Here is a 12661-nt window from a genome sequence, read left to right as displayed (position 1 = left end):
GCAGCATAGGCTTTTTATAAGCATTTTTGCTCATGTTTATGACAATTCTCCAGTGTTGGTATTGCTCCTCTATTTAACACATTAGAAAAATGAGGCTCCAAGAACAGACTGGACGAATAACAGGGCACTTGTAAGTCTCAAACTGGCAATTCACACATAAAGCTCTGTGACGCCTGAACTCTCAGTCATAAGTTGGTTCTTTTTGTGATTTTCCTGAAGTTGCTAGAAGTTTATAGAAAAGGAAGTGCAGGCATATTTCACAAATTTACAACCTGTAAGTTGCACATCCTGTATGGCTGCAAACACTGGAATAAGAAAGGGCTGATGACTTTCAGAAGATGAAGGTATGTAGAAATCATTGATGGGACTATCTGAGAACCCAGACAGACTCTAGCTCCCTCCTGGGAGTTTCTGAGGACTCAGCTGGAACCAATGGCCACAGGTAGATAATGCTGAAAGTCTTTTCTCATCTCACCGTTCCCTTGCTGTGACGTCATTAGAGGAGTAATTTGACTTGAAACTCATTGACAGCAGTTAAGAGACACTAGAGCACTTTGGAAATAGAGTGGGCAAATGGGAGGAGTATCTGGTTTTAACTCTGTTTCTTCTGAATTCTAACTGCATGATGTTTGTGAGTCACTTACCTAAGACTGTGTAATTAATGGGAGCAGAGGTCTTGTCTCTTCAAATGTTCTTAGGCCATTTGCACACTGGGCAGTCTGTGGGCTGAGAATGGTGCAGTGAAAAGAGATCCAAGCTGAGCTCAGCAACAAATACCACAGCCAATGTGGTCTTAATGCTAACCGGAGGAGGATCCAGGATGCGAGCCTATGTGTTATGACTCCAAGACTTGTTTTCATACCTCTACATGTAGCTGCTTCTCCAACCTGAGTAAACTCAGACACGGGCTGGCATTGCCAGGTGGGAAGGTAGGAAGTACCACTACATGTAGCTGCTTCTCCAACCTAAGTAAACTCAGACACGGGCTGGCATTGCCAGGTGGGAAGGTAGGAAGAAGTGGAATGATCTAGAGATTTATGCGGAGGCTTCAGATTCAAGGAAAGTTGAGATCCAAAACTGGCTTTACAACTTCCCAGCCGTGTGAACAGGGTTGAACAATAAGGATAACTGCAAATATTTCTTCAGCATTAACTCTATGCCACACATATATGCAGCATGTATATTACTTGCATTCATAACTCAAACTTTATTTTCAGTGTTCTTATTTATTACATGTTTTTGCTAACTTACTAACATGCAGAGCTGTGGTAAGGATTAAAACCACTGCATAAGAACTAAGAGCATGTCTAGTAAAATATGATAAACATATTTAAGATGAATGCTAATAGACAAAAATGAGCAGAGTGCAGTTGTCTAAAAAATTCATCAAATAAATGGCAATACAGTTGTTGTCAGTAGGACTGGGCAAAGAGACATTGCTGCATATTGCAAATTTTGTGTGACCCTTTGCCTCTGGACATTGGGGCCTCTCAAGATTCACATTGCTGCCACCCTGTGATGTGTTTATTATCTATAATGGACTGTGTCAAACATTATGGAAAAATCCTCAGGAAACCAAGGTTGTGTAGTTTTCACTGTTCCATACTACCAGTTTCTTTCTCTAACAGACAGGCCAAGTCTGGACTAACTGGCAGAAACTGACTTACCAGTTTTGCAGCCAGAACCTGGGAGCTCTGTACTTTTTAAGAGCTGAATCTACTTTTTCTTCCATAGTTGGCAACACCATCATGACATCACAACCTGTTCCCAATGAGACCGTGATAGTGCTCCCATCAAATGTCATCAACTTCTCCCAAGCAGAGAAACCCGAATTCACCAACCAGGGGCAGGATAGCCTGAAGACACGTCTACAGGCAGAAGTCAAAGTTATTGGGGTAAATCTAATTCAGAACATGTTGGAGAGGGGTTGGGGGAAGCGGGAAGAGATGATGTATGTCTTGGGACTGGTCATCTGTCCTGAGTGTGGAGACCCTTAAGTTTTACCAGAGGGACTTTGGAGTAGAAGCCATTTGGAGAAAACTGTCCCAGAACTTTTCCACAAGAGGTTGTCTTAGAAATGTTTTTTCCCTTATTCTGAAGATGAGGAACTGATTTTCTGTTGTTGTCTTTGTCTTGTTGCAGTACAGTGCTTCTCTATATTTTCTTTTACAAAAGTAATGGTGGTAAATAATTATACATTGTATATACATTTTTCTGTATTTCACAACTGCATGCTTAATAATCCACACTGATTCTTTGCAAGGAATTTTTCCCTTACTGTAAACTACAGAAAAAATCTACTTTCTCTCCCTCTTTTCTCCTTACCTTTTTGAGAATGGAAATGATATTCACCTTTTGTTTCTCTGTTTCTCCTCTCATCCAGAGTTTATTAAAGAAGCTGTATTGCATGAAGGGAGGAGAGAAAGAAGGGATCTATCTTGGATTGGGAGGGAAACGCAGAGTTTTGGTTTCTAGAATTGCCTCTGATCTGAGGTGAGGCACTCCATTTGACTGGATTTCAGGGCCTGGTGGGACTGGTTTCCTTGCCTCATGTACAATCACGTGGGTTTCTGTGAGGCTCATGTGACATAAGGTCTAGAAAACTTCTTGGTAAATGATAATAGAGCTGTGAATCTCTGAGGTGGACGTCCAGGAGGGAAACTACCTCCTAAGACAGAGCTTCCGTTAGACGTGAGAGCATGCAGTATTTGGTTTCTGTCCCTGTTAGTTTGCTAAGGGTGATGGCTTCTGAATGATGAGAACACACGGACACATAGAAGGGGACAATGCACACTGGGGCCTTTCAGGGGGTAGATGATGGGAGGAGGGAGAGGATCAGGAAAAATAACCAATGGGTACTAGGCTTAATACCTGGGTGATGAAATAATCTGTACAACAAACCCCCATGACACAAGAGTACCTATGTAACAAACCTGCACTTTTACCCTTGAACTTAAAATAAAAGTTAAAAATAAAAAATAGAGCTTCCAGAACTTCAGCTTTTGGTTTGTGAACTGCAGTTTCCAAGGAGGTGACCAGAGGGGCAAATTCCATGGCCAGTGGAGTCTGGGAGATGAGGGGAAGGACTTCTGAACCGCCAATCCTTCAGAGAAAGTGAGGGCTTCCAGGTGCCCCCCGTTCTCAGAGAGGTAGAAAGAGAGTTACTAGTCATGCACTCAGAAGTCCTGAGAACTGGCAAAGCAAATCCCAGCAGCTGCTCCGAGCTGGAAGCAGGCGCCGTGAGCAGACCAGGGCCTGAGAGGCAGAAATGCAGACGCCTTCCTGAGCACCTGCCAGACCCCGAGACTGTGGCTTCTGTGGCAGAGCCGCACACCCTCCAGGGTGTCTTTTCTTGTTTCTCACTCCAGAGTTTCCACAGGGTTTGTATCCTCACTGGGATCCTGCAGAAGGCGATAATGCATTAGCGCCATGGGAGAGGCAAAAAAGTCCTGTTTTTTTGTTTGTTGTTTGTTTGTTTTTGACATGGAGTCTCACTCTGTCACCCAGTCTGGAGTGCAATGCCACAATCTCAGCTCACTGCAACCTCCGTCTCCCGGTTCAAGCGATTCTTCTGTCTCAGCCTCCAGAGTAGCTGAGATTACAGGTGCACACCACCACGCCCGGCTGATTTTTGTATTTTTAGTAGAGACGGGGTTTCACTGTGTTGGCCAGGCTGGTCTCGAACTCCTGACCTCAGGTGATCCACCCACCTTGGCCTCCCAAAGTGCTGGGATTACAGGCGTGAGCCACCGTGCCCAGCCTGGCCATGTCTTTACAAATGCTGGTTTTAATCCTCAATCTTCCTTTCTCTTTCCACAGACTATCCAGATCTTGTGTGGTGTGAAGGTATTGAGCTTGGGAATCATTTTGGCATCTGCTTCCTTCTCTCCAAATTTTACCCAAGTGATTTCTATGCTGTTGAAGTCTGCTTACCCATTCATAGCACCCTTATTGGTGAGTAGTTTCTGAGGAGGGAAGCATGGGGCAAAGAGGGGAGGGAGATGTCAATAGCGTAAACTCTACACCTGCCACCTTGCTATGTTTGATCTGCCGGGAGCAAGGAGTCAATGGTGAAACTTGTTCTCTTGTGTGTGTAGTTCAGGGAGGATTGAGTGGGGTAGGATGGCAGGGCGTTCCTGATTTTAGATCAATTTCTTATCAGACTCAAATATGCATTTCTTTTGAAGATCATCTTATTTTTCACCTTATCATCTTGAGCTATGATGAAGCTAGTGACTTCTCTCCGGGTTTAGGCAAAACATTCATGAATTAGGATAAAGTTGGGAAGGAACTTTTTATATTAAAAAAAAAGCATCAATGGAAAACATCATACACTCACAGAGAAACCACACAGATGCTTGTGGGACCGTGGAGGAAGGGGAACTGACACCTCTGAGCATTTTGAAAATGCTTTTACTGCATTGACGGATTCCCAGGGAAGGCTGAGCAGATGTCTGTGTCCCAGTGATGGGCTGGAAATTCCTCTGAAATAGCTGCAGCTCTGGGGTTTCAAAACGACTTAGTAGTCCTTTTCTCAAAGAACTGCTTTCTCTTAGATTGAGGCTTTCTCATAATTAAGCTTCTCCTTAAAAGATGTTTTTTCCTTCAACTTCCTGCACCTCAGTACCCGTCATTAGCCCTTGTTTTACATTTGTTTATTTGATGCATCAGGAAGTTCACCTGTTTGTCTATCATATCCATTTGTCTTCTTTTATTAACAGAAGTTTCATTTGGATTTGGATCTCACCGGTTTTCCACAAATGACATTTTTCTATGTTAAGATCCATGCAAGGCTACTACATTACACTGCATTACATTTGGTCATGATGTCTCAGGCTCCTCTAGACTTTCTCAGATTTTCCTTTTGCTTGAGGACTTTGGTAGTTTGAAGTAGTACTGGCTGCGATTTTTATAGAATGTTCCTAAATTGGGGTCTGTCTGATATTTTTCTGATGTTTAGAAAATGGTGCTTTACCTCTGCTGTCCTCAGCCAAAAATTCACCCAAGTCTAAACATCAGAAAAATATCAGCGTGTTGTCACTGACACAATTTACCTTGATCATGGAGCTTTACTGAAGCCAAAATGGGGAAGAAAGGAAGGTTGTGGGAGGAAAGACAGTCAACAGACCACTGTTGGTTTCTCCTCTGTAAAGGTTCCTCCTTTGTAAAGTTACTACTACTAACTACTAAAGTTACTATTGCTTTCTCCGCTGTAAAGTTACTACTTCTTTCCTTCCTCTTTCTATAACCCATTCTTTAAAGGCAAGTCACTAAGCACAGTCCACCTCTGAAGAGGCATCTAGTCCATATTTTATAGACTTGGCATTTGTCTATATAGACAAGTAACTAAATGCCTGGGTTACAGGAATCACAATTTTTCTTTGGTGTTTGTCCCCCTTTCTTCTAACTGTCAAAGAATGTTCTGTTCCTTAATGGCTCTAAATCTGTAGATCATGAATACTCTAGAGGATGAAAAAAAATTTCTTTCATTTTGTAAACACAACCTTGAAAGTTTCTGCCATCCATTCCTGTCTTTCCTTCTGTTCTCCTTGACCATTTTACCTTAGCCTGGGGAGCCAGCAATGTAAGATCCATGTCTCTGACCTCCCATATCTGTTAGCTTTTCCCATCTTTTATTTTCTTTTAAAGAAGACCTAGTAACAACACTTTTCTGCTCTTCCAAAAAATTGAAGAGGAGGGAATACTTCCAAACTCATTTTATGAGGCCAGCATTATCTTGATATCAAAGCCAGATAAAAACATTACAAGAAATCTACAGGTTAATATCCCTAATGAACATTGATGCAAAAATCTTCAACAAGATCCTAGCAAACTGAATTCAACCACATATTAAAAGGATCATTCACCATGATCAAGTGAGATTTATATCAGAAATACAAGGATGGTTCAACATATACAATCAAATGTGATGCATCACATCAATATAACGATGGACATAAACCACATGATTCTCTCCAATTCTTTTCTCTTTCCATACCATTGTTTTCATGTCCTTCTCTAAAGAACATCTTAAGCCAAAATTTTCTCATTTCATTAAGAAAACGAATATTATTTCCTGGCTGTTAAGATCCTCATTTTGTTTATTTGGATCTATTTCTGCTATCTTTTTTTTTCTGTTGCTATCTGAAAACTATAGGGGCAAACAGGATAAATCTATGTCTTTAAATGGATATTACCTCATTGATCATTTGTTCCCCAGGGTTTTTCCCATGAGTTTTCTATAAATATTGTGGTAGTAACATCGCAATTACTCTCTACATGGAAACTGACCTCATCATTTTCTCTTTTATCTCAGTTTGTCATCTCTGGCTCTCTATCAATTATCACAGAGAAAAGGTTAACCAAACTTTTGGTAAGTATAAGAACTATAACCCACAACCCAATGGATCAAAATGAAACTTAGACAGAACTCGTTAAGGTCAGTCTTTCTACTTTGAAAAGTTGAAAACTCAGTTCCAGAGCAGTCAGTTGTTAGAGTTAGGAGCCAGGCCTGGAACCTCTGTGTCCTTGTTCAGAGCACATTTCTCCAATTATTGCACCCTACATCAAAGTCTGCATTCAAGGAATTATAATATCCCTTCAGCCAGTGTCCAAGAATCTATCACAGAAAAATTGTGCTTATTTATGATGCTGTTTTGGTGACAATTGGCCTTCAAATTTAGGTTTTCAATGGCAAGGGAGCTGACAGTGTTATAAAGAGGCCTATTTGTTGGGGTTCACTGTTTAAGCCCAGGTGTTACCACCCTTGAAAAAATCGAGTCAACGTGCTGTTTATGTGCAGTACTATCTCTCATTCTTTCATCTATCTCACCAGAAAGATAATACTTTTATTTTGTTTGAGTATAAATTCTTGCACCCTAAAAGTTGTCCTTAGTCATTTGTATTGGCTAAGAAAAAAAAAAAAAGCTTTATCTGCCTTTATCCCTTATTCCAGCAAAAACTAGAGTTGGAAGTGGTAGGGAGAGAAAAGCTGGATTATAACAAGAAGTGTTTCTTGTCTGTAAAGTTTCATTAAGTCTTCACTCAATCCTATATCCCTCAAAGGATTAATGTTGGAGATTATGTGAGAGAATGTCATATCATTTAATTGCACAGAAACTCAATTTGGAAACTCTGGCTACAAAAATCTCCCAAAGCCAATGAGGAAGTTAGAGAGAATGCCCAGAAAAATGCCAGTTGTTTTTCTTTCCCTCGTTGGTATTTAATTATTATTTGGAACCCTCAGTTACGATCCAGACCACTAGATCTGTGCTGTGCAATATGATGGAAATGAAATGTAACTTTCTATGATGATGGAAATGCACTACAGCTGCACTGTACAACATGGCAGTCACATGTGGCTATCGACAATGTGAAATATGGATAGTGCAACTGAATTTTAAATCTTAATTAATTTTACTTCAAATATAGGTTGCCCATGTGGCTACTGGCAACCATACTGAGTAGCCTCATACAAGAGTAATGTTTCCAAACTTCTAGGAGGAAATATATGGGCCTCTTACTCCATAGAACAATCCCACAATGAACATGCAGGAAGCTCAAGGATGCAGGATGTGGTCTCGGGGTGGGCTCACACTCACCAGAAACATCGAGGCTTTAGTGAGTTCTACTCTTGTCACACATTGTACCAGCCCTTTTTGAGACTGAAGAAGAGTGCCATCTCAAGACAAATCTAGCTTATTCTAAGAAATATATATTCTAGGCATCAGGACTACTACTGGCTACTAGGAGGCCCAAGAGTATAGAGTCAGTCATTATGTTGGGAAATTGGGGTCCCAGAGCATCAACTGGTGAGTTCCTAAAAGAAGAAGTGCCCATATCGGATTAAATAACTCTCTACTGCATGGCTGTTGGGTTTGCCCTGGAGCCTGCCTACCTGTAACTATAGCTTTCAGAATGCTCTTAGCTCAATTCTCTTTTCTGTGTGAGTTGGAGTAAAGGAAGTCACTTCTGAGGTCAGTTTATTTACTCCCTTCGTTTCACAAATGTAGAAATGAGAACCAGAGTGCAAACTAAAACCAAGAAACTGACTACCCAAGGGAACAAGCTGGGTCAAGTCTATACTGTGACCTCAATTTTCTGACATACAATCTAGACCTTTTTCCTGTACTTCCCACTGCCTCCCACACATTACACCATCCTTGGGCCTGCACCTAGACGACTGCCCACAGCCACCCCATACTGCACTCAATGTGGCCAATCAATGCCTGCCCAGGTTCCAGGGCCTGCCTGAGACTCAGAACCATCCCCTCACTCATCCTTAAGAGGTGTGCTTTTGAGAGAGGCAATGGGCACTCATGCGTGAGCTATTAGGTTGGTGCAAATATAATTGCAGCTTTGCCACTGAAAGTAGTGGCAAAAACCGAAATTACTTTTGCACCATGCTAATACACCATCCACCTTTTCTGTATGGTTGATGCTTGCACGAGGGATTTCTGAGTTGGCCAAGAGAGAAACTGCATCTGGTACATTGCCACCTTTGCTTTTGGTCACACTTATAGTAATTTTCCAGGCAAGCCTAGTGGAGGCCCTGCTATCTGTCCCAGGGAAAGAATTTAGGAGAGTAACATTCTCTACCACACCACTGAGGTCCTGTTTAAGGGGAACCAGTTCATATATTCATTCATTCAGCCAAGTTTTACGTTGCAGATTCTGAGATTTTTGCTGGGCAATGGAGAGGCATACAGCAAGAAACGATCCTTCCCAGCCTTCCTGAGGGAGACAGATAAGGGAATAACTTGCAATGTAATGGCAAAAAGGGGTGAGAGAAATTCGTAGCTCATTGGGAATGATCCTTAACCAGCATGTCTCTTTCAGGTGCATAGCAGCCTGGCTGGAAGCATTCTGAGTGCTCTGTCCGCCCTGGTGGGTTTCATTCTTCTGTCTGTCAACCTGGCTGCATTAAATCCCGCCTCACTGCAGTGTGAGTTGGACAAAAGGAATATACCAACCAGACTTCTTTCTTATGATGATTATAATTTGCCTTACACCACGGACTGCTACAAAGCCAAAGCCAGTCTGGCTGTAAGCATTTTTTAGATGGGGTGTTCTAATTTTATGAGGTTTCTGAAAGCCTTGATTTCTTATTATTCCTTCCTTTGAAAATCTCTCTGTTAATTCTGGTTCGGGCATATGGAGGAAGGCCAGGGTTATGTAAATCAAAGGAGGACTGCATGGATGAGATTAAGGGGATTACATACTAATAGAGTGGAATTGAAAATGTCAAATAAGGTTGATGATGAAAAACTAAAACTTATTGTTTGTAGAGTTTCTTAATTATTAAACTAATCTAATTTTGGAGGCATAAATTACAAGTTTGTCAAACTGAGAATGTTGGTACATAGAGTGGTGAATTCAGATTGGCAAACAGAGCAGAAAGATCTGGGTGATCAGAAAATGCCAACAAGGAAATGTGGTATGTGTGTGTGGTAGGGGGTCAGTTTGGTCTAAAAAGACATCAGACTAAAGACGAAGAAACAGAATAGGAAATAGGGGGTTAGATGGTAAGGGCTTCTCCTTCTAATGATTACAATAATGAATAATACTAATCAGGTGAGACGGTAACATTATTATTGCTTTTTGTTATAGCTGAAAGAAGTGTGATACATTAAATCAGGAGATAAGAAATACAGGGAGTCACGGGGTCAGGAGATCGAGACCATCCTGGCTAACACGGTGAAACCCCATCTCTACTAAAAATACAAAAAATTAGCCGGGCGAGGTGGCGGGCGCCTGTGGTCCCAGCTACTCGGGAGGCTGAGGCAGGAGAATGGCGTGAACCCAGGAGGCAGAGCTTGCAGTGAGCCGAAATTGCACCACTGCACCCCTGCCTGGGTGACAGAGCGAGACTCCATCTCAAAAAAAAAATAAAAATAAAAAAAATAAATACAGGGAAATGGAGAGTGTAACTGATAATTATTGCAGGAGAATTCTCTCTTTGGAAGAAGAAAAACAATTAAGTTTGGCTAACAGAAATAGTATGTCTGAAGTTGAAAGATTAAGGGGTATGTGCATGGTCAGCAATACACTGAGAGGAAAACAGGCAACATAAAAGTAAAGAAGTTGCAGAATATTTATTGTCCTGCAATCATAAAAATGAGATCAGCCAAAAATTCAGCTGGAAGATGGATGCATAGAAAGGTCTGGTCAAAGTCATGCTTGTACAGCATCCATTATAAAGTAGGCCTTCCTCCCAAGGTAATGGTATAATGAGGAAAAAGTGCATGCAAATGAGGCTGACAGTAATTGGCACAAATTAACACCGGGCACAGCCAATTCTACCTTGGGAAAAATTCTGGAGAGAAATTTGAGAGAAATTTGGTAGTGATAAAGATGATGGGATGATTTTACATTGGAAATAAGAGAGCTTCTGTTGAGCTTGCTTGCTGGAACTATTTCTAAGGTAATGGACACAAGGTGTATCTTCTCTTTAACTGTGTGTAAATACCACAAAACAAAAGTTCATGTGATCAAATTATCTCCCTTTATTATCAGATGGCCAGTTCTACACAAAGAATGTCTCAGGACAGAAATGGTAGAACCCATCCTTGTGAGTTGATGTTGGTGATTAGCAACTCTGACAGTTTACTACCTTCACGGTTTTTTTCCAAGTCTTAAAGCCACCAAATAAATAAATAAATAAATAAATAAATAAATAAAATAAAAAATAAACAACAATAAAAATAAAAAACATCCAAAGGGGTTCGGAGACATAGACAGGGATGTCAATACTGAATTTTACAAAGGGCTTACACAGCCAAAACCTCCTTGATCCTCACAAATCTCTGAGAAATAAATGTTAGTAGGCATGTTTGATACATGAGGAAACAGGAGCCAGAGAAAGAGAGAGACTTGTCCAGGCTTACACAGCTACTCAACAGTAAAGGTGAGACTAGAACGGAGCTGCTGATTCTCAGTCCTGGTAGTTATTACACCACTCTGCTCTCTTACTGAGTGAACAATGTCATCACAACTATCTACGTCTCAAAGAAGTAAGACACAAGAGGATGGAGTGGATTAGTTGATTTAGTTACTACTCATCTTCCCTTCTCAAGCAAATGAATGAGTGAAGGAGTTGAATTAAGACATTTGTGAGGAGGAGCAGTTTTGTTTTCCTGATGGTGTCGTTACTTCATTCTCTAACGGTTGAGGTGGTCTTCTTCTCTGTGGTCACCTCTCAGCTAGGCATGAAAGCTTCGGCTGACCCAAGCACCACCGATATTTTATTTCTTGACTTTCAGGGAACTCTGTCTCTGATGCTGATTTGCACTCTGCTGGAATTCTGCCTAGCTGTGCTCACTGCTGTGCTGCGGTGGAAACAGACTGTGTCTGACTTCCCTGGGTGAGTGCGCTGGCCAGCCTCGCTTAATCTTGCCTAGTGTATCTTATCTCTGCACTGTGTTGAGTACGTCACCAAGAGTGGCAGAAGGAACAATCAGCCAGTCATGAGATACACATGGGAGGTCGTTTAAATGGTGATGGAAGACAGAGAAGAAAAGCAGATGGCAATTGAGTAGCTGACAAGCTGAGAGTTCACTGGATATGAAAATAGTTCAAATGAGAAATCAACTGGTTCAATTTCCCATTTTGTCAATGAAGGGAATGAGACTCTGGGAAGTTAAATGACTTCCCTGGCATTATACTATGAGTTTGTGCCTGTGCTGAGGACACTAGAACCGGGCTTGCCTCCCTTCTAAGCAGAAACAATTTCTGCCACAACCCCTAGTCTCTTTAATAGTATTGACTTGGTAAAGGGCCTTTACACATGTGACTGGATCCAGTGAATGTCTTATGCTCTGCTTTTCCTTCTGGTGATTTTAAAATTCTTTTTCCTTTTAAAAGATATATTAAAAATGTACTGTTGAATCAAATTCCAAGAGATACCACCCCTACGGACTTATGGCTTTTTTTAACTGAATTTGAAAGCCTTGATTTATCCAGAATTTTATTATAGAGAATAGAATGAAGACTAGACTGATAAATTGCAATTATTTGAAGAACCTAGTGATCTGTTCTACTTATCTTGGATTAGCTAAGAATTCTATGTATACAGTTGGAAAAATGGCATATATACATCTATCTTGAACCTGAGTAAAGTCTGAAGACCTAACATACTTTGTTTCTTCTAGAGTGTGCTTTTCCTGCCTCACAGTTACTCCTGTCCCCAGAGATGACTCATGATGCTGGATATGAAGAGCTATTGACTTCTTGGGGAAAAAAGGGAGAAATATTAATTGGAAAGTTGATTTTTATGATAATATGGAAAACCTAACCATTATAAAAAGGTGAACTTGAGTTTCCTAAATGTAAGCATTTAAAGTAATGAATATTTGTTTTAAAAAAGTATTTCACTGTCATTTATGATATGTGTTCATTGGGGGATCTCTTGGTTTGCCTGATATTGACTTCAGCAAAAGCGCGGGGCTGTAAATTACCATTTACTAGGCTAGCCAAATAGTCTTAGACATGTCCCAGAAAACTAGGCAGAATGATGATTCAATGGATCATGGTGAAGCAAAGGATACAGCTTTTTCTTATACCCCTCAATTGTCAACAGGAGTTAACTGATTTGCTGTGGTGCTCAGACTCTTTTGTCACAGGTGCTACTGATTTATCCCATGTATTTTACTCATTAGTGCAT

General features: G+C 40.9%; 1 protein-coding gene across 1 annotated transcript; it reads left to right on the top strand.

Moving 5' to 3' along the window:
- The first annotated feature begins 340 nt into the window (after positions 1-340).
- LOC102123428 (membrane-spanning 4-domains subfamily A member 6E-like) lies at positions 341-12321 on the top strand. Its single transcript, XM_074012554.1, is given in 9 exon segments — positions 341-442; positions 1735-1895; positions 3820-3871; positions 3874-3954; positions 6317-6344; positions 6346-6373; positions 8839-9045; positions 11262-11362; positions 12150-12321. Coding segments are annotated over 9 exon segments (720 nt in total). The 5' UTR covers positions 341-432; the 3' UTR covers positions 12202-12321.
- The last annotated feature ends 340 nt before the right edge of the window (positions 12322-12661 follow it).

Source organism: Macaca fascicularis, chromosome 14, assembly GCF_037993035.2.
Source record: "Macaca fascicularis isolate 582-1 chromosome 14, T2T-MFA8v1.1".
Classification (NCBI taxonomy): domain Eukaryota; kingdom Metazoa; phylum Chordata; class Mammalia; order Primates; family Cercopithecidae; genus Macaca; species Macaca fascicularis.
This window is presented reverse-complemented; position numbering and strand designations above follow the sequence as displayed.